At 34.4% G+C, this 25,518-nt stretch overlaps 1 protein-coding gene across 24 annotated transcripts in view; it reads right to left on the bottom strand.

Moving 5' to 3' along the window:
• The window catches only part of KCNMA1 (potassium channel, calcium activated large conductance subfamily M alpha, member 1), a 495,287-nt gene that overhangs the window by 116,072 nt on the left and 353,697 nt on the right, over positions 1 to 25,518 (bottom strand). For all 24 annotated transcript variants that reach the window (XM_014956257.1, XM_014956277.1, XM_014956274.1 and 21 more), the window contains 7 exons: positions 23,342 to 23,452; positions 21,273 to 21,378; positions 19,801 to 19,883; positions 17,410 to 17,479; positions 15,137 to 15,292; positions 6,347 to 6,456; positions 3,029 to 3,097 (listed from right to left, as the gene is read on the bottom strand). In XM_014956257.1, the coding sequence (XP_014811743.1) occupies positions 3,029 to 3,097; positions 6,347 to 6,456; positions 15,137 to 15,292; positions 17,410 to 17,479; positions 19,801 to 19,883; positions 21,273 to 21,378; positions 23,342 to 23,452 (705 nt within the window). The remainder of the gene's footprint in view (positions 1 to 3,028; positions 3,098 to 6,346; positions 6,457 to 15,136; positions 15,293 to 17,409; positions 17,480 to 19,800; positions 19,884 to 21,272; positions 21,379 to 23,341; positions 23,453 to 25,518) is intronic.

The raw sequence follows: 25,518 nt of genomic DNA, 5'->3' as shown, positions 1-25,518 counted from the left end.
GAAAGCTCGGCTCCTGCTGATATGTACATTAATATTAGCTTCCATAGAGTGCTGATGATTTATAATTACTATTGATCTTGAATCCCCTACAGTAGAGTTAAAAGAATCAGAAAGCTTTAGAAAACCAACATTTAGGAAACTGCCTGGGGAAAAAAAGTGCATAGGTAAATGAGTATTTATGCCATTCTACACATAATGAAGACATTAAAGTCCATGAAAATTCTGCCATTGACTTGAAGTGGTACTCAGATTTATTCTTAATGCTGAGGTGGAAATTTAGAGAGGGATTAGGAAATCTAGAATGCCCTCACATTACCACTGTTGAGAGCTGCACAAACTTCTGAATTCACTTTGTGTTGCTTTAGCTCTGAGTGCAAAGCAATGAAGGCAGATGAAACTAATCTGAAAGGAAGCTCCCTGTGTAAGTAAAAATCAGATATATAATTTACTTGTATAGATATTCTATTATGACTAGTAACAAAAATTGATCTGGTGGGAGTAAGATCTTCTCATCCCTTAGGCAGAAAGAATGCTCCGAAAATTTCCCCTGTTCCTGAAAATACTGGTCCTAGACCTGTCCCAGCTATAGCTGGAAATATTAGTTCTTAATAAAAGGGTGCCACCTAGATAATACTCTATGTTTTTATTTACATTAATCATTGTTCCTCTAAATTGTAAACTCTGTAAAATTTCTCGGTAGTTTTGCAAAATATGACTCTATTATCATAAAATAAATCAGCACATACCTACTGCTGGTCACTCTCATAAAGAGTGAAAGATAAAAGGGTCCCGTAATCAGTTCCCCCTTCACCTTTATGAAGAGTCACCAATGAGGAACTTAAGATATGAAATAGAATAAAGTATTTCTAAAATCACCATCACAAACAAAACTGGCAAACAACAAATTTATCTTGATAAAAGACAGCTTGCATTTGTAAACTATGTTATTCTAATTTTTATCTTAATTCCCTGTCTTTTCCTTTAATAAGATGCAAGGAAATGCAAGTGAGAAATTGAAGTTTTGTTCCATTACCTTTCATGTTAGACTAAAAGGCTTCAGCTCAGAAAACCACAAATGTGTACTTAAAATATTTGGGTTGAAGAGCACAGGAACAAGTAGAACAATAAAGATATGCTACGGGTAGCTCTGTGATTCAACAAACAGTGACAAAAAAATTATCACTGGTTAATAAAGTCAGCAGATATTACTATGGGTCAGGTTTATAAGAAAATGTGAATATCTAGGTTACACGCTCTCCTCTTGTTACATTCGTATTCACAAATCCAGCTGTTAACATCCCTTTGTTAGTATTGTTTCCTACAATTTTCAAGCTCTTTTTTACCAAATTAATTGTGAACTGTTACCTGCGTGGTTTTAAGTAAGAAGGAATATATGATTGTACCACATTGTGTTACTTTTTTGTGGGATCCTCTGCATCACCTTGTGATTAAGAGCTCAATCCAACTCCCACTGAAGTTAGTGCAAAGAATGATACAGAAGCCATGAATTATCTGTTATTACTGAAAAAAGACTGTAATATTAACACTTATGTAAGTAAATGACAACTGAAGTAATGACATCCTAAAATTGGGCAATAATGCTTAGGAGAACCAACAGGAAACAAATATTTTCTAATACTGAACAGGCAAAATCTGTTAAGTGGTTCCTCTGCTGTTACTATCTTTTTTTTTTCTTTTTTTCTAGGAAAAGATTAAACTGTTCAGAGAAAAAAGAATAATAAATAATTTTCTTTATATTAGCTAATGCAGAATGAGATCATTCAATGGAAAAGTATTTCAAGAGCCCATGGGAGCTGGAAACATTAAAAAAATCTGATATTTCAAAAGAAAAAAAGATTTCTTAATCAGCATAGTGTGGACAAAAATAATATCCAATAGCACATACACCACTTCACATAACACTTTATAACATAGGAAAGAATCAAGCAAAACCAACTATAGGGCATGAAAACAAAGAAAAATGACAACATATAATAATAAACATTGAAATGATCTTTTAAACCCTCAGAAATTGTGGTATGAGCTCAAAAGACAGAACTGGTTCTCCTGTGAGGAGAAAAAATTGCCCTCAAAAGTTTTAGGTAATTAGTGGTCAAAAATAAGATTAACTAGTTTGAATAATTCCAGATTTACTACAGGAGTACAGAATATAAATTTTGACAGAGGACAATAAAATTCAGCTTAGAGTCAGTATTGTCACATTTTTATTATATGCCCCTCCACACATTGCAGAACACATTTATAACATTTTTGTTATACAAAAATGAATGTTGTGTAAAGCACTGGTGGACAAGTTGATAGAAGATTGAATCCAATGTTCACTTGGATTTTTATGATTTTTTTGTACAAAAAAAACCACAAGAAACACTTCTTTTCCTGTCTGTGAATCCCTACTAAGAATAATGGTTTATTTTTTCTCTTTTTGGTGAAGGAGTCAGCCAGCTACTAATTTCAAGGTTAAATTAATCTTATCCAGTTTCATCATGTTATTCATATCTGCAAGTTTTGTCAGAAAAGATATCATATAAATACTATGTTATTTCTATAGTTCTGTTTATTCTGTATCCTATCTAAATAGGTTCTTCCAAAGTCATTTAAATGGGATTATTATTTTGAGAATACACATCGCCATAATGAGTTTTGATATCATTTCTGGTTTCCACTTTTCCATTTTCTGTAAAATAATTATAATTGAGAGACCATGAACATTTTTTTTAAGTAAAATGAATTGCACTTCTGGAGATAGGACATACCTATCACTGCCCCCCCACCTTCTACAAAATATTCCAACTTAAATTAATTCTAGGGAAGAAGAATAGGGCAGAAATAAAAGCCTTTCAGCACTATGTGAAATGGTGTAATGTGATGGCATGCTAATTATAGTCAGAAATGTTTCAAATACATAATAGCTATGCTCATTCTGAAAAAAAAAAAAAAAAAAAAAAAAGCTGGCAGAATTCTTGACAGTGCATTCCAGAACTCCAACATTTGTAGGCATTGGACATACCTGCTTTCTCTTTTTTCCGACTTGTATTCTATGGCTATCATTAAGAGCTTTAGTTTCGCAAACACCAGTCTGCAGGAAGAGAAGCCAAGAGTTAGTCCTTTTTCACAACCAACTTCACGTATGTAGAGATGGCTGCAGGGTACGTATTTTCTTACACTAAGAGAACTTAGACTGACGTCTTTTCCCATTATTTCAGTTAGGTATGTACAGACACATATTAAGGCCTTTCCATTTCGAAGTTAATGAACACATATTTTCCTAAAACTATAAACTGACAAGTTGAGAACAGTAGCATAAGCACCAACACTACCTTACTAAGTCTACTTAATCAATAATAACAAGGGTCATGATACACAACATAAAATTGCATTTGGCTATCGTTTTGGATGTTTGGAAATTTTTCAAAACTTTGCTGGAATTCAGCCATGTGTTGACTGTAGCATGCATTCCTTAGAAAATATATATGTACTGAAATAAAATGAGAGTACACTATTAATAAGTCAATATTTGCCAACTACTGTCACAGAGGAACTGCATGACTGGAAGCAGTTTCTGACCAATATTTGGGAAGTACATTCTGATACTGTAATACACATTTTTTTTTTCAATTGTAAAAGTCTGTACAAGTGACTATTTATTACAAGTCAAAGTTGATATTCGTAGACTTGCAGAACTATGAGTTAGCATAATACCATTTCCTTCAAGCTAGTAGGCTTTCTGTGAATAAACAAAGAAACCAAGCATTATTTTAAAATAACTAGAAAGCATTTTCCAATTCTGTTATTGAAGTGTATGTAAATTCAATGCTACTTGTGTCCTGTTCTATGAACTTGTCACAAACTGTTCTAGGGATCAGTTTTCAATTAGATAAATGTACTGTATTGTGCACTCACTTTTCCAGTGCTTAGTGCTTCTCTATAAACTTTCTTCCTTCAGTGCTATTAATATTTTTTCATATATTTTGAGAATATTTATTTTTTAAGCAAATCTAAGCAATACTCTGCATACTTTTTGCTATCTTTCTGAGGAGTAAATAGTAAGTCAATGGTCTTACGTAAGATAAACAGCATTCTGTGAAAGGATAAGAAACCCTAACAGGTCAGCTTAGAAATATAGAAGCACTTCATACAAGTTAATTATTTGTTGCAGTTACAGCCAGTGGCTGCTGACAAGAACAAGAGCAGGTGACCAAATAAATTTGCTGCTCACAGTAGTAGATAACACTACCATTCCTAGGACAGTAGTGAGAATGTGAGCTGAATATTTAATAGGTTTTGGTTGTTGACATGTCTGTCTGTTATGAAAACATTGAACTTAAGAAATGTCAGTACAAAACACTACATTGATTTTTTCTATTTCCCATACCAAATATATATATATTTTTTTTTACAAGATAGTTCCTGATTTGAAATGCAAAGGAAGCACTGTAATGTCTTGTAGAATGCATTCATAAACACTTGGCTAAAGGGTTTCCTAAATATTTGTCTTTCGTAACTTTTATGTACTTATCCTGCTAAAATAAATTCTATAATTCCACTGTTCTTTCTGGCTCACATTAAAGCTGACCATGTTGGAATAAGAAAACTAAGTTAGTATATTGTTCCTATAAGAGCTCTACTGAAGGTCTCAAGCACAAAGAAGCCAAGCTTGCTTAAAAAAATAGGTATTGTTAGTTTTCTAGGTATGAACAGGAAACATAGCTGCTACATATAAAGAGTTTTGAAAATCTGTCTAGTAATTACTAACATCCTAATTATTGCTTGTACCAAGTGTAGTAAAATGCAGGTTATCCAAAACCACGGTGTAAGCATTTACAATAATAACATAGTACTCCATACTTTAAACGCCACTCATTTAGTTTCAGGGTTTTAAAACGTCATTGTCTACATGAATTTTAAAAGCTAAATCACAAAATCTGTTCTCAATGTTTGTATATTCTGTGAATAATTCATCACACTAAGCCTGTCCACTGATTTTATTTCCCCTTCAAAAACCAATGCAATGGACTTTTTGCTGTCCTTTGGTTCTTCCAGAAATTGAATAGCCAGTTCTCATGGTAATGAAAATACTTATGGACCAAACTCATAAATATTTAACACTACATTTTAATGTTCAATGTGCTTTAATTAATGTGAATTTAATAGAGTTATTAAACTGTTGGAAAATTTGAGATACAGCTTTTTCTTTAATTTAAACTAGAAAACATAATTAATTAAGCCTCCAGATAACCAAATGCTTAAGGACAGCTCCAAAGTTTAGACACGTTTCTAAAACTCAACAAATGCCCTTTCTTTATTGATTATTTTATCACAGCTCTATCAGCACAGTTAAATAAATGTCAGCTTTATGTCAAATACAGTCTCAGTCACATGTTTCTAAGAACTCATATAGAAACTCAACTAAGTTTGACAATGGTTTGGCATGGAGATTTAGGTTTCAAGATTGGAGTTAGTGCAAACAGCACAAATTACCATTCATTCTGAATATAATACATATTTCTAGAACACTTTATGATATTTTCTAGTTCAATATATCCAGGCAAAGTTTCATGCTTGTAGTAATAAAGATTTTTCCCTCAATAACCTAGTAACAGTTTAGTTAACACAGTGGAGGGACGGATTGTGAGCCCCCGTCATTTTACTAGCAAATTGAAGACTAGTCTCTGTCATGGCAATATCCCAGAAAAAGACAGCTTTTTAAATGGATAACATTTGTCTAACAGTTGTTTCTCCCTAATTCTTATGCCATAACTTATGCTTATGCTACTGTAAAAATCAGAAAAGGTGGGAGAACTGAGGAGTTAAAACAAAATCATTCTCCTTTACATAAGAGATGATATCTTATTCACTCGTTAAAAGTGGTTTGCAACCAGTTTCACAGAGCTCTGGATGGCACACTGCTTATATGACTCCACTAAATCAATTTCAATTAATGAATAGTTTCCTTGGGATAGGATATAAGCCAAGACAGTGACACTGACAACTACTATTCAAAGAACAGGAATCACTAGAAGAAACAATAAGACAGCACTTACGAATAAATAACTCTATTTAAATGGATTGCTGATTAATTTGTTCAACACTGAAAACATTTATGCTTTCATTTACAATCACTTAATTCCAAATCTTTTCTGAAAACAGACATTACAATGTTTGGAATAATTCTATACAGTGATTGCTTTAATGTTTATTTCATTGGATCCCACCTGATGTAGCAACATTAGGACTGTAGCAGAGTGAAAAGGTCTCCTGCAGAAACCTTAGATTTCACTTGAGACAAGGCAAATACCAATGTTTATTAATATGTATTTGTACTTACTCACAAACTGCAGGGAAGGACAAACCCACAAAGGCACTAGACAGATATTCTGTATACATTTCATTTGCAACTCCTTCCAGGTAGTATTTCTGCCACGTATCCTCCTCAATCTAAAACAAAGAAACACAGATGCCAAGTTCTGAGTAAAACTAAAACCTTTCTTTAAAATTTATGAACAACTGTTTAAACATTAATCAAATAAGTGAGTAGACTGTTATGGCAATTAATATTGCTTAATTGTACAGGATTTCCTGGAATGTAAAAAAAAAAAAAAAAAGAAAAGAAAGAGTAGTCACTAAATCAAGTATTCTATGTAAAAATAATACACTCAATTCTTGGCAAGCACATTCAGCACAAGGTGAAATAAGATTGTAAAGAGTTTCAGGAAAAAAGTTCTCAATTTCTCTTTCTGAAATTCTCAAGTTGCTGCATTATATTGTTATTTGAGTCTCTCTAACAATGTTTCAATTATTTTCACTTTGTTTAGATGTTGATCAGCACTCAAAACATAATTTAAAATTGTAATTTTTTTTTTCTTCTCTGAATCTATGACTAACATCGAAAACCTACATATATTGAAACAATTTCTTCAGTGGTCATTGGTACTTTAGGACAAAAACCGAACAAAACCTTTACTGCTAAATTCAGAGATCTTTTACTGTTGAAGGTATAAAGGAAAACAAGTCAGAGATGCTACACGACTACCACAAAAAGCTCAATATATTTGCCTAAGCAGAAGTTTCTAGTAATATTTCATGCAATCTCACTTAGCTTCACAGGCCTTGACATATCTATAAATCTTATGTCTCAGACACTCTACAAAGTCTTTCAATAAGCATCAAACACCTATCTTAAGTAACTGGATTGAGCCACTTAGTACCCTTCATACAGACCTCTTGTCTTCCCACTAATCAGGATAATCTGTGAAAAAGTGTCTAAATCATGTTAGGAAAAAATTCACCTTTAAATATTTTAAGAGACAGCAAAACCAATTCCATGTCAAACTAGCATTTTATGGATAGCCAGTACCGAAATACTGAGGGATGCAGTACTATGTCATACTAAATTCAGTGAGCAAAACCAGGATTATATTATTTATCACCACATAATAAAGCAACAGCCACATTAAAAGGCTTCAGAAAGGGAATTACAGCTGAGCCTCTGGTTGCAGAAGCACATGTTAGTAGCACAGTGTCCTAGAAGCAGATGTAAGAGCTACAGCTCTACTAATTGTTTAATTAAAATAAGCATTTTCATACCATGTCCATACATGGCTTGTATTGAAATGCTATAATCATCAGGATGCTGAGCTTTTCAAACTCTTTCACAGCTTAAAAGCACCTCTTCCCTGTAACAGCCTGATCCACAGCTCATTTAAACCACTCGAAATTTCTCTACCAATTCTGACATGCTTAGGATCATTGTCTGAACAGCACAAAGCAGAAACAAGTGTGTTTTGACATAATGATTTAACTTAAACAAAATAAAATATTTCTCAGATTATATAAGTATTATGTCATATTATTACATAAATGTATTATATTGTTATACTACTGAATATTACTATTAATTTTATATTATTATATAGTATTTTAGAGTATAAAATCACTTTCATTGGAATTTGGTATGACATTAACCTCTCTTGGATAAATAATTTTCCAATATTAAAAATTTTGAATTTCACAGCTATTTTGACAGGACTCGTATAGTATTTTATGTAAGTTTGCATTTTTCTCTTACAGGCTGAGTATTAATGTATCCATGTTAAACTAATCAAAAGGCACTCTTTCGAAAGAATCTTTTAAAAAACAGAAGGATTGGAAACTTTTTAAGAAACCAGTCAAATATAAAAAGAAATAAATTCATTGTAAGTTATTTTTTTTCTCTTGTTGATAGGTTTCCAGGTAACTAGTTACTTTGTTGGAGTAGTTGGAGAAGTAAACAACTGCAAGAATAAATGGCAATACGGAGACGTACCAAATCATACTCTCCCTGATAAGTGGGCTGCCAGCAATCAAGAGAAATTTCTTCCATAGAAATTGTTTCACCATTCAGAGATCGTGTGGGATGCTAAAAGGGGTTTGCATTGTGTTATCCTCCACCACACACAGAGAAGTCATATCACATTTTTTTATAACCCTTTGATTTGTATGAAGCTTGCAAATGTTGCTGATCAGCAACTCTTTATATACAGAAAACAGATAAAGTACAGGCTTGGTAAAAAATATGAGTAATGATAGCAAGGACATGTTTTATCTTATGGTCTATTTTGTGGCTTTTCCTTAGATTGACACCACCTGGGGTTGGAAAAAATATACAAATACATGATGTGTTTCTCCTTTCTACTTTGTTCCATTGCTTTCTTTTATTTAGGCAGATGGTTTTGATTTGGAGGAAGGAACTGCAGATCAGACCTATAGTCAAGGACCAAGAAAGGACTAGAAAAATCCAAACTCATTCACAAAGCAATGACCAAGCTTCATGACACTGGTTAGCGTTAAATTAGCCTTCTTGAAGTGATTGGAATGTTTAAGACATATTCTGTTAGGATACAATGATACGTTGATGAATTAATTTTAGAAAATGGTAATATTTGGGATGCTATAAAATGCGATTTTAAGATAATGAAAATAATGGGCTAAAGATGATTTTTGCATTTTATCTCCACCTCAACCAGAATGTTTTCCCTGTGATTTCAAAGAGGGTCACCTGCTGGTCTGCTAGAAATTAAACAATTATTAAGAAGCTCCAGTAATCACTACTTCTTTCCTTGAGTCTTGCAGTTACCCTGAATTTTAATAGAGTAAGGTTCCACAGATAAACACAGTCAGTTTCTCTTATAATCTTCAGTGCAGAAAACATAACCAACAAACATCCTTGATACTATTGGGTTCCTGCTACCATTTATTCTTTTCCCTTTTACCTCTTCTCATTTCTTGCATGTTATCTCTGTTTTCATTTAGCCTCATACATAGGCCTCTACAGACCTTATAACTGTTGAATGAGGACACAATAATTGATCAAGGACAATTCTATTCCCTTTTATTTTTACTCATCAAATATTGTACACCTCAAGCACATAACCAAGCAATGAAACAAGGCACTTCTACATGCCTTTCCTTACAGAAAATGAGCATCTCTCTTTATGGAAGACCTTCCCATGCATGATCCTAAGGAGAGGGCTTTGCAGGTCATTCTGTTATTTTTATCTCTGAAGTTAAATAACTAACAACTTTAAGTTGATACTGCAGCAACATGACAGCAAAATGTTAACACAGGATGATGAGTTGGTACAAACAGTAGAAAGTAGGTTTTTTTTATTCAGAGATATTACAAACTTAAGAGGAAATATTAAAAAATAGCAACAAAAATTTAAGTTATTCCAATCACAGCTAGGAAGAAAGAGAAAGAGTTTAAGTAATTGCTGGACCTCATACAGAATGTGCCATACCACCACAGTGACTTGAATCTATACTTTAAAAGTTCCTCTCCAGTACTGTAAGCATGTGGTTATCTTCCCCTGGCTATGTTACACTGCAATTCTGTCTCCTAGATAGTCATAAAACAAATTATCCACTGATTCAATAGCCTATATGAAGAATAGCTAGAAAATGACAGTGTATCCCAAGAGAAGAAATCTAATTTTCATCTGTATGCTTTTTTAAGTTGCAATGCTCCTCTGCTCTCCTCTATGTATATACAGATACAATGTTGTTATCAGCAATATATTTACATAATACAATAATTTCCTAGTGAGACATGGTGACAGAGAGATGAAAAAACGATGTACATCTTGCAAGCACAACCATTCGTAATGCCTGGAAAAAAACTAAACCCTTAATACATCCAGTCCTACCCCCTGGCAATGTAATTATCAGGAGCTCCGTAGCCCCAACTGATTTATCTTGTTCATACCATTTGCTTCTCCATGGAATGACGCAAATAGTTACATGAACAAGATTGAGTATATCGAACCCTGATAATGCTAGATAATCTCTCCTGTCAAGATCTAAGCCTCACTATCAAGACAGAGAACTAACGTTAGAATTGTAGTGTGACCTCAGATCTTTTATTACATTTTGCAAGGAAAAACAGGGAGAGGATGGTGAGGTGTCTCTATAAATATTAAGGAAGTGACAAAATGAAAATTCCTTTATAGCACAATGAAAGCAGCTGTAAAGTCTGCTCCCTATCACAGAATCGGCTCAGCTCACCACCACCAAGGAAAGAGAACAAAACAGTACAACATCTTTGAGAATAATTTCAGATGTTTGGAAGAAGATCAGCCATTTGATATTTTAAGACATATATTTACTTTTATAAACAACCCTATCTATATGACTAATAAAAAAAAACCCTCCACAAAACCTACAAACTGCAGTAAATCAATGAGTTAATTCTACTGATTATCTTTCTAGAATAGCACTTGAATATTTTAGTTCTGTTACAAAAATGATACTGTTTTATTTTAATGGTCTAACTTTGTCAGTATGCAGTACTTTGGCTAAGAGCACACAAGTCAGAAATTCTGAACGGTCTTCCCAACATTTTAAGGTTTCTATAAAAAAAATAAATAATGTGTTGTGTAAGCAACATGAAAGTTGTTACTATTTCCTTTCTAAAATACATATAAACACATATAAAACTTTCTCTTCAAAGATGACCAGAAGGCCATGTAGAGAAATGTTTCACAAAATATTTTAGAAAATAACATCTTCACTAGGGCAAGTTTCTTGAGTCCTTGGCCAAGCTGTTTTCATCTACATCCATCTAACATAAGGACTCCTGCCTTCCCCTAGGCTCACAACACTTCCAGGGCTTCTTGATATTTAATTTTGCAATTCTCTTCTCTACAGCATTGTGGGGTTTTGCCTAACGACATAGATAAGAATAAAAAGAAAGTACACACAGAATATTCTTGATTCGTAATTGAAAAGTAGCTGTACATTGACAGCAGTGTATTTTAAACATTTCCTCATGTTCACCTATAATGCCCTTTCAGTCCACCCAAATTGCTTATGTAAATGTCTGCTTTTATTACGCCTTTAGATATGGATATCAAAATCTGACAGATAAGTACTTGGCTGAAAGTAGTTCACACATTCCTAGCAAAGAGTGAAGCTTCTTATATTTACAGTCTTATAATTTAATTTCTTTAAATATTATAAATTATCAACTACCTCTTTACTCAATTCAATTGTCTGCTTAAATCAAAGGAAACAAGTATCCTCAGTGGCATAAAAATTTTACAACCTCACCCAACTATTCCCACAGTTCTTTCTGTATGCAAGAATGTTTTTTAAAATTGTCATGAAGAGAGTATATTTTATAAAACATCAAATATGCTAATTAAGATTAGCTCTAATTTCAAATGGAAATATATGCACTTTTTCATTGTTCATACTATTGTAGATTCTTGTAGTAAGTCAAAGAAGAGAGAATATTGTTGAAATATTATGACATCTAATTCTCCTTTAGATGCTGGCCTTGCTGGATTTGAACTTGAAGGCATACAGGCTCGACTTTTAATACTTTCAAATTTACAAAACAGAGCAGTATTTCTATCCAATCATAATGCAAAGATAGATTGGTGTTGATTTATTCACGTGATTAATTGAAAAATGCACTCCATGGTAGACTTCACTTTAAGACAAATACATCACTCTTATCACAAGGACTGACAGTATTTGTAAATAGCAAATGTTCTTCAACCGCAACAGTTTTTAATTCCTAACTCAATGATTAAAATATTTAACTTAGTCAGACCTTTAGAGAATAAATGTCTTTGGGAAGAACAGTTTATTATGCAGCCTCCTGAAGAACTTTGAGAAGTTGCATTGTCTCCTCATCTCCCTTTTAAAGTTCTCCTTCATTTGAAGAAATTCACTGTGCATACCCTAGTCTTAGACTTTAAAAGTCCAAAGCTGCCTAGGTGGCCAAAAATAAACAGCAAACCAGTTGATGTGTTTCATCAGTGTAGGTAAGCACCTGACTGATGTAAATCTGTGTGGTTTTATTACGTCTCTCTTTCAGCCTGGACTAGAAAGGAATATAATGGGACAAGTGGGCATTGCATATGTGTGGATGTGAGCAACAGCTGCCAAAATTGCCCACAGAACATTCCTGCTCTCAAAATAGCTTAGAGGAGAATTGAGACTGCTCTATATCATTTTTCAGATGTGGAATGAGGTGTACTGTCTTACCAACACAGCAACAACAAAACTAATTTGTTTGTGGACTTGTGTTACACTCGAGAACCACATTCCACACTTTATTAATTTACACAACAATACTAGATCATATTGGTTTGCATGACTCTATAAAGGGACAAAATTTGACCACCTCTGCCTTTTATTCTATTTACTCGCTCTTTGCAACGTTTTTCATATGAGTAGACTTCTGGTACACATTTGCTAATCCAAACAATACAGAAATTGCAGTACAGTATAGTATTTCCAGCTTTTTCTGAGACTCTGGTAATGCAGACTCCCAATTCCTTTAATAATACAACAATTATGACATTCTGCGCTATAAAAAGAATCAACTATTAAAATACGGTTTACAGGTGTAAAGTTGGGGTTTGGCTTTGGGTGGGTTGGTTTTTTTTTTTGCTTAACATATCATTTGTTGTGAAAACTTTCTTCTTTTAAGTGTTTACAGAACTTCAATCTTTTTGAGCTGATTTTTCTTTTTGTTTGGTTTGGTGCCAAAGAGAACATAAAAGATTCCACATGAGATTACATTGCTAAAACCAAAAGGAAAATATTAGGAACAAATATAATATTTTGAGGTTTCTGAGTTTGTTTTACCTCTAATACTGGGCAGACTGTTTACACAAATCATTTTGCTGTAAAGTAAGACATAATGAGTTAAATGTGTGCAATGTCACCATCAATCATGTTCAGTTGTGTTTGACTGACCAAACATTTATGGCACATTAAATCACTTTCTAATCATGTTATGAAGGAGGAGGAACAAACACACATTTCAAGATTTTTTTTTAAAAATACAGAAGTTTCAGTACATTTTCTTGGCAATCTCTTAACTTGTGGGAGACTCCACTAATAACATTTGCCCAAGGGGTTTATGAACATCTGATAGTACTTAAATTCGGTTCTCTAAATGAAAAGGGGTAGAAGTTCTTTTAGGGAATGGACATCTTTCTTTTCAATAGAGTCCTCTAACAATTCTAATCAATGTGTTTGCTCTCCTACAATTCACTGTTGATCCAGAGCCACCACTAAGTAATAGCTTTCTCTTTCAAATACAGTTTTAAGAGTGAGACAGCTTGGAGAAAGAATATCCCTTCAGCTAAATAAATTTAAAAAACATCTTTTGCTGTTGGCAATTGATTCTCATGAATAAGTACATCTCAGTTCTTGTACATTTATTTTGCTTTAGATTTTGAAATACTTAGAGATATTAGGAAATGACCATATGCATTTTACTTGTCAGGACAATTCCTTCTTAGTCAAGTAGCAGGCATCTTTTTAACCAGTACTAACAGAGTTTTGCATTCTCCCAATGCACTATTTGATGGCATTTTTCCTCTCAGTGCCATCGGAAGATGACATCTGAAGTAACACAAGTTCTGCAACTTGTGTTGCAAGTCTGCATCTTATTCTGTTTATAACGGTATATAATCACAGATACAAGAGCAAAAGTGACATTGATAGCTTCCTCCAAATCAAAATCATTGCTATTTTTATGCTCATTCTGCGTATATAGAAATACTCAGATGTAACCTGAGTAGTGCTTGAGTCTTCAGCTTAAAACTGTTCATCAGTGAGATAGTCCAATCTGTCACTGGCTTTTTTTTTGACTATATGTAATATTCTCGAATAGTTTTGATACACAATAGTCTGCTGTCTCCAAATTTTTGGAGGTCTCCAAACAATACCTAAATAAGGAATTCAGGACTTCATAAGAAGCAAATAAAGACTCACTGGCCTGTACTGATATATGAACAATCCTGTCTTTCTCACCTGAAGACATAAGGTTTTTTCTTTTTTGCTTACTTGCACAACAGACTTGAAGTGGACCATGGCCTGCCTTGTACTCCAGAGTTTCCCGTCCCAGTAATAACACTCATGGGATTGGGAACTGACCATCCTTTATGTTTGGAATCAGTGTCCCAGAAAGGCACTGAAGGAAGGATGCACTGATTGCTGCAGTGAACTAGTACAGCTGTCATAGAAGTCTAGGAATAACCGGATTAAACTTTTACCACATAAATCCAAAAGAGCCTTTGACTGAGGAGAAACAAATACATGAATGATGCTGTAGGAAGTTCAGGCTTCAGTTCCAACACATGTTCCTTATTTACTCTCACAGTCAGAGGTCCACTACCCACTTGAAGTAAAAGACCAAAATGATCAGTCCTTTTTTCTGGGTATTTTGTTGCTATACGGGACATGTGTAAATCATATTTTTGTTTTAGCAGTAGGGGCTTTTCTCATAGATAAACATGTGTTTTCTCTAAAACAAAGCAAAACACAAAACACCAGAAGTATCTCCATAGAAATGGATGGTGGGATGGTGCTTTGAACAATGATTTAAAGGCCAAACACCTGCTGAATAAAAATAAAAACATAACTTGACAGAACCTGGCTCATTGCCCAATTTGCAGCAGTTTTGTATGTAAGTGTGTGCTGTTTTGTTTTGGGTTTTTTTGTCTTACAAAATCTGTTAATATGTTCCTATCTGTTTCATATTTGAACCATGTTCTCTACTCAGCTCTCTGACAAACTGAATTGTGGACTCATACATACTAATGAGACAAGACATTACCTTTATGAATGACCTCATAGAAAAGAGGTTGGCTAACATTGTTGAAAGGCCCGGTGCCAGGCAGCTCTGGGCTATGAAACCCAGCTTGAGCTCAGCAAGACAGATTGCATCATCCCCTTCTTTCCAGTTCCAGCTTGGGATATTTAGCAGATGAGCCTGGAAAACAAACAAAAAACCCTCAACCCCACTGGTGAAGAACTCAAGTATTTCCTCAAATACAGTACAGTATTGAAGGAGACAGTGGTGAATTATTTTCTTTGTTACTGGCTTGACTTTTTCTGGGTAGACTATCACTCCAAGTATTTTAGAGTTTAAGTCTATGCTAAGAAATGTTCCAATCTTACCTATTATAGACAAAATCTTACATTTCTCGAGCCATATCCTGGCTGTGACACTCAGCCAGGCCTATCCTCACACCCGAATGAACCACCAAACGTTGTAAAGTTTTCCTCCCCTTCTGTGTTTTCCTTTTTACAGCACTTTGAGCTACTCTCTGACTGATAAGGCACGTAAATAATACACAGGAATATAATGCAACTTAGATTACTTGTCTGAAGCTGCAAAGGTTTCAAGACATTGTCATTTAATAAGGTAAACAACATCTTCTGTCTTTTCTATTTCATTCTTTCCACCCTGAAGGATAGCAGCACTTGATTCAGTGAAAATCAAAACTTTTTCCCAAGACTGCTATTTTAAAAATAGAATAATGAAAATAGCTGACCAAGACAGACCTGCAGTATTGACACTGGTCAATTAGACAGGTATTAATATTGTTCAGCTATCGGCATAACTCTATCAGATTGTCTTTTCCATCCACCTTCTACAAATGTGTAAGGACATCAGGAATCACAGAGGCCTTCACACTTGTTTCCCTTCATAAATTAATCTCACAGTTCAGAGCTTTGATAAAAGCTGTTCTTCAAGACAAATTGATTAGAAATACAAAGGAAAAAATGCAGTTTTTGAAAGATCCTCTGGAACCTGTTTAAAGCAGAGAAACACCTTGCTCTTGTTCTATAAAAAGACAAGCTCCTTCTATTCACGTACAGGAAGAGGGCATCACAAGCAACTGTAATTGCTCTTGTTCTGGCCAAAGGTTACAGATATAAGGACCTGTGAGCAGTCAAATCTTCTGAACACCAGGATTATTGTATTTCATTGAATGAAGGTCGACCCAGCCAAGCTTTTTCTCCAACACTGGTCACTAGTTGAGACTTTTCAAAATAATAAAAGAAGCAGGTCACATATGAGTAGTCTGCCCTCTCTATGTTCTTCCTAGCCCTGTTAATCAGCAGTTTATAGACTTTCTCATTTCAGGATTGAATGGATTGACTTCATTACGTTTAAAGGTGACAGATTTACCATCAAAAATTTGCCAAATTCCTTTCCAATGCAGAATTATAATTTTGATCCCCACAATATTTTAAGGAACAAATTCCACAACCAAAGTCTGCTTTATATGAAAAAACACTTAATTACATTTATTTTGTACCTGCTGCCTGGCAATTTCAGGTTCTACATTGTCATGCCAAAAACATAAAATCACAACACATCTCCAATAAGACAATAATTCTATACTTTTTTTTTTTTTTAAGTATTCACAAAGAACTGACTTCAGATGACTTGCCTAGAGGCCACCGATCCATCTTGGGTAGCTCCAGTGTAACAAAATGAGCAAAACTCATAGAACCCAAGTGGTTAAAGCTTGTCTGGAATCAATAGGAACTACAGACACCGTAAGCTTTGCAAATTAGACCCTAAGCAACTAATAATGTCAGAGGATTTTGATAAGGTCCCTTGCATATATAGATAAAATGGAATTACCTTGAAACTGGATTACATGACAAGGCTTAGTAGGAGGGTTTTGTTTGGAAAGAAAAATGTAAGTATTCACAAAGAACTGACTTCAGATGACTTGCCTAGAGGCCACCGATCCATCTTGGGTAGCTCCAGTGTAACAAAATGAGCAAAACTCATAGAACCCAAGTGGTTAAAGCTTGTCTGGAATCAATAGGAACTACAGACACCGTAAGCTTTGCAAATTAGACCCTAAGCAACTAATAATGTCAGAGGATTTTGATAAGGTCCCTTGCATATATAGATAAAATGGAATTACCTTGAAACTGGATTACATGACAAGGCTTAGTAGGAGGGTTTTGTTTGGAAAGTAAAATGCTTATTATTAGTGGAGGTAGAAAAATTGTATGAGTGAAGGTAATGTAGCAAATGTAGCAAAAAACTCTGGGGAGAGACACTGTTGGTTGCCACGTTACCTTATTGTGATACTGCAACATCTGAGTGATAATTCTTATCTTCGGATGATAATTCTTTATTGAAATAACTCTAAAAAATACAAGAAAAAACAAAATAACTTGTAGCTGGTGGGATATTTGGATAACTTATCCCAATACCTTTATTGTGTTGTCAAGTCTGACAATTAAAACTGTACCCTCTTATTCATCTGGCTGTAAAGCATACAATTGAAGTTAGACCTATGCAATATTTACTTCTAGTCAAATTAGGTTAATAACCATCAGCTACTATTATACAATGTCACATTTCAGGAATTATTCAGTTGAATGGTTTACTCTTATGGAATTTGCAAAAAAAAAGAGATTTGTGTTAGCAGCTCTGCTCAGACACTGTAGTCATTCTGTTAAGCAAATAATACACTTGCAATTATTGTGTCATCTTCAGTGATTATCTTCACATCTTTGATCAACAACATTGATCATGGTTTTCAATGATGTCTGAAAAGAATCCCTTTCTGCCCCACCACATATTATTTATTTATAGTTGCTAGACATTCATCATATTTAAACACCTTGAATAATAATTTTCTTTTACATAAATCCACATGCAAATTCATCTTAATTTTTATGGATTGTTCCATAAAGCTCAATATTGAAACTGATATCTGAACTCTGAATTTATAAAATATGGGGCTAATTCCATAATTTGCAGCTTGACTGCATTCTTAATTATTTAATGAGCCTAAGATAGACACAAGTGTGTACAGATTTAAGGTGACTGCAAAGAAAAATGCTTGAGAAACGAGTGGATTCATAACATGTTATGAAGAGAGGAACAGCCAATTCAAAAATCAAAAAAAAGCATTGAGTAAAATTAAATTAAAAAAAAGGCCATAAATCAGTTCTGTATATACAAACTAAAGGTAGAAGAAGAAGATAAAACCATCAAAACAAAAAATAATGTGAATTATTATGGAATCACCAGTCTCATAAAACTCTGAATGCCATAACTGTTTACTTTGGTGTTTTGCAGAAAGTATCTTGCAAACTACTGCTCTGGCTTGCACTTTGAAGCATATCAATGCTAGAAAATTAAACAGGTAATCAAAGTTGTATGCATGATTTAAATTTATGTTATCTTTTGGAAGGAGAAAACAAGTCTTCCTTCTAATTTTCCATTTCTTACTGAATTATTTAATTAAACATCTCATTTTGTTGAAGTAAATTCATTTAAATGTGAGAAAACACAAGAGAATTCCACTCTCAAAATAACACTTTTGCATGTTATTACATTAAATGTATTACATCGATTAAGAATGCACTAATGTGCAACTGGAATATTTCTAATGTATTTATGCAAATAATGACAAAATAAAGTTTCTTGCATTGAAACTCAAAAGCATGTTTGGAAAACGAAATTATGCATATTTAAGTCCTGCATCATCCACAGACAGTCAAGGTCTCTTGCACCCAGTGAACTTCTTTCGGAAGAGCGATGTTATGAATTTTTTTTCTTTTATTAATTTCTCCTGTTCCTTCAATTCACAGCAAACAAAGATCTAAAAGGCCAGTAAAATCAGCCCGCAATGCTAGCCAATTCTGTCTTAGAGGTTTTAATCAACAATTGACATTTTAACCTTAAAAAGGAGACACTGGCCTCGTTAGGACTAGGGTTGTATGAACAAAACACAAAAAATGGAATAACTTAGCTTTGTTGTAACTCTAGCTGTCATCTACTGAATGACTCGTCTTCTTCCCTCAGAGAATATAAGGAGGAAAGCAGGACAAGATCTGATGGTCCCTAATGTGTTAAGTGCCTTGTAAATCAAAATAAGAAATGTTTGGTCTTCAGTGTAAAAAAGGAGGATGGAGCCAAGACCACTGTATTGTCACTGTCATGAAGCGTATTGGCTGCTTTCCCCCAAGCAATGGAATTACTTGTAGAACCAGATATACCAAGGAGCAATGAGGTATGAAGTTATTAAGGATCCTTTTGTCCCATCATTAACACCAGCCCACACAGCACATGCACTCATGTAACACATTGGTACCACAACATAACTGCATTCCCTTTCCCCTCATTTCTATTGGGGCTGTGTTCAGCTCTGAATACTTAAATACTTACACTCTAGGTTTTGCAAAATGACTGAGTACCAAAGATTGTGTGCCAAAGTGTCTCTTCTGACACAGGCTTTCTAAAGCAGCTAAATTTAAACAGTTCAGGCTGAATTTAGGGCACCCTCATCTCTGAATTTCTGAGTCATCTCTGAACTTCTGAGACAATCTCAATGTTCTTCAAGTGCAAGAGACCAGCAATAAAGCTGTGTGTGTGTGGCTATAGCTTATCTGGACACCAGAAGTTAGCTAATCAGAGTTAAGAATCAAAAACCTATTAAAAATGAATGTGTTTACCTCATAATATTGGAGGCATCTTCAGCATCTGGGTCAGCGCAGTATTTATTGGCAAGGATTAGGCACGCATCTGCTGACTCTATCTGAGACACCAAAGAAAAAGCAAAACATAAATAGCAACCTCTCTTTCCAGCTCTTCTTTCATCATAAAGTATTATGGAATCCAACACCACCATCATGAGTGTGAAAGTCACTTCTTAATACTGCTAATCAAAAATGTTACACGGCTAATGTGACTTACTGTGATGATAACAGCTCTCATATACACATAGCAATTTCATGAAAGCTGCTTATAATGCTCAGACCGGCTCAGTAGTTCAATTATTGACTCTTATATCAGCTGAGGCATGAAGGTATTTGTAACCAGATACTAAAATTTAGACTCCTAAATCCATAGGAAGTTTCTGGCACACAGGTACAGTGCTCCCACAAGTCCTTCAGCTTTCTTTGGGAATTTAAGAACTTTCCTCTTAGAGACAGGACAAGGTGGCTAAACTGACAATTTAGAACCTGAGCATCAGTTTTAGAAAGCACGAGGAGAACTGATCTGTTCACAGGACCTCTATGTTCACACAAATCTTAGCTCTACTTAACTGAAAGCAGATGACAAAAGTATTTTTCAGTGTATACAACCAAATACCAACACAAAGAAGGGTGGAATACAGAACACAAAATACCAACACACAATTTTATGGTCATAATTAGAACCTTTTGTTTCGATGAACTGAAACAGTTTGTGTTGAGCTACAAAAGGTTAAGCAATTTCTACAGACCAAGTGGACCAAAGACACGATTAATTCTCCAGAAAGTGTTATGATTGCACTAAAATATTCTTGGCTTAAGTAGCCAGTTTACATGCCATTAGGAAAAAAGAAAAAAAAAAAGAAACATAAAAGAGTTTGTGCTATATCTGACAGCTCACCATCTTTTTTTTTTTATTTATATAGGCTTCATGCTTTGCTTTAAAAGTACAAAATAATTTACCATAAAGAATTCTAGACAATAAAACCATCTCATATTAGGTACCTACCAAAAATCTTAATTTTGTTTTGTTTTATTTTTAGGATTCTAGACAATAGAAAAAAGGGTTTGACAGGTGAAAAATTATTTTCCAATCATTCTGATGAAGGTAAGACAATTTTAAGCAATTACTGTAAGACAATGTTCTATTATATCAACGATTAATGTAAAATAGACTCCTGAACTAAACCCCAGAGAAAAATTCACAGAGCTCAGTGGAATGGCAGTCAATGCCTCTTAAGTCACAGCATTACTGTAGCTTTGAAGATCTAAAGATATAGGGAAAACAAGGTTTATAAGGATATATATTATAATTTATTAGGCAAGCTAATAGAGATGGAAAAACAATATGTTGGGGTTACAAGAAGAGGAGCTTTACTGTTTTTTTCCAAATAATGCAATGAGTACTTTAAAAAAAGTCAAATAGCAGAACAGAACAACAGAGCTGTTACCTTCACTCTCGCCAGGTCATGGGGATTAAGGACTGAACCCTGATAAAATTCCACCTGAGTGAAGTGTCGTTTAAAAAGAGCTTCCAGCTCAAGGTTAGGGGAGATACTGCATTGGGAAGAGGAAGAAAACACAAGAGAAAATGAGAAGTCAGTTTCCGTAACCGCCCCATTTCCTTCATTTATAAACCAAACCTTTTATTTATTTTAGGTATTCAGACTTCTGCTGATGCTTTTCCTGTGGTGTGGGAGCAGTGTGCAGTACTTTAAAGTCAAATACAATATTGCTTTCACTTCCTTCTGTCTATAGAGCTTCTGGCCCATTACATTATTCTACTCTGCATTTTCATCATTTGCCAGTTTTTCACAGAAGTGAACCCAGAAGAATTGGTGCAAATGCTTGAAAGCTTCCTCATACAGCATTCTTTACAGAAATTCTCCAGTAAGACAATCAATCTCAGCCTGGACCCACCACTCTCAAAAGAGCTGATTGCATCAGAGCACTCAGTGCAAAATTACTAAAAGCTGGAAAAGGAACTCTGCAGGGACCCTGTGGCCTTCATAAACTATGATTAAAAGATACATTATTATGTTGTGATTCTCTGTCTCATTTCATTTTGCCACAAACAAAGAAAATTAAATGTATCACAATCTATTATATAATGTGGTACCAACCTTGTAAACACCTTTTCTGATGCCACTCATTAAAACAGAAGAGATGTAATAGCTACACAGTAAGTGTATGAGATTATTGTCATGTCAGATGCTAAATTTAATAAGAAAATAAAACAGATGCATGCAAAAAATTGTCTGTGAAGGTACAGAAGAAAGTAGGCACAAACAAGTAGCCAGGTGCAAAACTCCCTTCATGTGCATATGCAGTTTCCTGATTCCTATCACCATACCTTGTGACTGTGGAAAACTGGATCTTTGCTCATCTCTGACAGTCAATTCTTGTTATTACTTAGAGAGGGGAACAAGCAAATATACAATATAGTTGCTTGAGGATATCATCTTTAGTTCAATTTTAAAGGACTAGATAAAAAAAAAATTGTGCAAGTCTTTAGTTCAATTTTAAAGGACTAGATAAAAAGAATTGTGCAAGTGCTGCTGATTCTTAGTTTTTCAGCTTCCAGTTGAATCATCACAAATGATTCTTTAACTTTTTAATCATTTTCCTTGACAAGAAGAAAAATGCAGAACTGGTGCTAAATGCAAAAATATTACTCATTCATAGCTTGCAACACCTCTAAACAGATGCCATTCCAGAGCAGAAAAGACATTTCACACTGTCTCTCTGTGTAACACTCTCTGTGTAGCTGCTATTTCAAACAGGTTGTCCCAAAAGCACACCTATTTGATGTTGTATTACATGTAACACAGAGCCTGCAACAAACAGCAATCACCTTAAGACACCTTTCCAAATCCCACAGCAGAAAGACACAAGAGGCTGCGTGTAAGTAGGTATATATGGGTAAAAGAGCAGTACTAATTATCACAGTGACAAGAACTTCTTTTCTATCTTCATTATCTCTGTAAAGTAATATATCTCATTTTCATCTGCACCTACATTTTTCTTTTTATAAATAGTTTGCAATATGAAATAAACATTTTTTTCTGAGCAAAATCAAAGGTGAAAATATGTTTTCAGGTAGCATAAGTTCATACTACAAACAGTATTTTTCACTAATTTTACTGATGTTAGCAATTTTGGTAGTTTCACTAGAAATATTTGCCACGAAAGATTCTCACATCTATTTATTAGTATTTCAATATTTTTAATTTCATAATTCTGTTGCTACTTCAACAATGTGCTTAGCTATCTACCTTACAATAGAAACAATTGTGTCTGAAGTCTGTCTGCTTGAAACACCTACACTTAGCAATGGGCTATAAAAAAATTGCAGAAAACAACTCTATTTTCAAAATACATCGTTAAGAAAAGTAATTGCAAACTTTAATTTTATGGTTGTTTGGAGCTTTAAAGATCCTCTGTCTTTCCCCCAAAAATACAGCTTAATTTAATGAATTTTAATAACAGATGATAAGACGAATCTTGAAAGATTACTCACTTATGCAGAAAGACGATTTCTACGTTGACATCATCCCTATCCTTGTGCAGGAAGTCCTTCAGGAAGTTGGACACACTTTCAAGTGTTATGTGACCACAGACAACTATGTGCCTGTTACAGAAAAATCAGAGTTAATCTTGCAAAGAAGGTAAAATGAGCAAGCACGACAGCAACGAAGGAAATACTAATTTATTGGCCAAAAAAGAGCATTAGTGTCTCCTTGATGTTTCTCTAGATCCTATTCCATGAAGTCAGAGAACAAAAACATCATTTCCAAAAGGTGCTTTGCAATTGCAAATACACATACACTCTCACTTGCAAAGACTACTTTTAACAAACCATTTGGCCAAGTTGTATTACACATTTAACAATAAGTGGCATCATTTATATATATATATATATATATGCTTATACACTGTATTAGCCAGTCACTTTCAAAGTCATATTTCTTTATTTTACACATCTTTCTTCACATTTTTACCTCCTATACTGAGATTTACTGCTTAAATTTTTGTTTTATGACATAATGCGACAGCAAATCTCCCTAAAATGATTCGATATTTATCCATGGCTGAAAGTAGATACTTATGCCAATGAAATGTATTGCACAAACCTTGCCAATTATAGGCCATAAGCAGTAAAAAAGAAATCTTTTTCATACCATAAATCCTACAAGGAGAGTACTTTATAACAAGAAATCATTATTTATTGCACCATTGCAAGATTGCTTAGACAATCAAAATTTGTACAAACTGTCATGTCATAAAGGTCCCTATCACTCCACATTTCCCTTAACAGATGTATCTGACCATGTAAGATGGAAGCACAATATATATCTACATGCACATTCTTGAATTCTACATATCTTAAATTCCGAGAGGCTGAAGAAAAAGCCTAGGAAATTGCACTCTTCCTGGATTAAGGGAGCTTTGCTCCTTTATTATTGTAAAGCAAAGTCCAAAAATTTATGATTAGAATATCCTACTTTGTCTCACAATTTCCTTCATGGAATAAACTCAAGCCCAGCTTTCAGTACTGTCATGGGCTTAAGACAGAGAGCGACTTCAACATGCCTATTGCTAACACTTCCAATTCCCACATCGCTCACAGAAATCAAAAGGAAGAACAAGGTGGCACAGATACAATTCCAGAGCTAACAGAAAGTCAGCTTCATTACAGTCATATAACCTATGCACAAACGCTACAAAAGCACAATTTCACAAACTTATTTGGCACTTGAGCTGCCAAATGTTAAGCAAAGTAATTCCATGAGTAAGAAGTAGCCCATCCAAATCTCACCTACTTCATAATTGGTCTGTGGAAAACTCAGTAAAGCAGAAACCTATTTGGCTGGAAACAACAAATAGGTGGCAGCAATTACTACTTATGCAATGGGCTATAATAGGAATCTGTTCTTGCTTCTTACTTGATGAAATGTGTGTGAAAAGCACATAGAACTCATTGGGAAAAGGATAATTATGCAGAACAAAGAATCATAGAATGGTTAGAGTTGGAAGGGACCTTAAAGATCATTGAGTTCCTACCCCCCTGCCAGGGGCAGGGACACCTCTGGCTAGACCAGGTTTCTCAAAGCCCCATCCAGCCTGACCTTGAATAAACCAGTAATATGCATCATGCAGTGAATAATTTCACCATCGTGTACTGTTACTTTCGCAGTGGTTCATATGGACACTAGAAAAGCAAAACACAATAAACTATTATACCACCTTATATATTGATCTCTATTGAACTATTATATACACCTTATGATATTGATCTCCTATTACCACTTTTATAAATAGTGTAGCACAGAGTTTTCAAGCTTTATTTAGAAATATGATAAACTCAAATACTCCTTTTGCATGAGTTAGTGACATCACCAGAACTCGGATGTAATTTTAGAAATAGCAGCTGTCAAAAACTTCAATGGTTTCGTTCTTTTTAGCAGGCAGGATTCTGAGTTGTTGGTTTGTATTTAACATAGACCTCAGTACTATGAACTTCTATTACTAAACTAGTTATATCCAGAGTATCTGCTTTGGCTTCAGTGAAATTTTGCTCAATTCCAACTTAAGTTTTTGGTGCAGTGTATATGTACAGAGCACTGAGTTCTCAGACTGTAAACACGTAAAACCACAAAAATCCCTGAGTTAAAGCCTTCCCATTTTATGAGATGG

This window comes from Calidris pugnax, unplaced genomic scaffold (assembly GCF_001431845.1).
Source record: "Calidris pugnax isolate Ruff unplaced genomic scaffold, ASM143184v1 scaffold196, whole genome shotgun sequence".
In the NCBI taxonomy this organism is placed as follows: Eukaryota; Metazoa; Chordata; class Aves; order Charadriiformes; family Scolopacidae; genus Calidris; species Calidris pugnax.
Note: the sequence above shows the minus strand (reverse complement) of the source record. Positions and strands in the feature narration are given on the sequence as shown.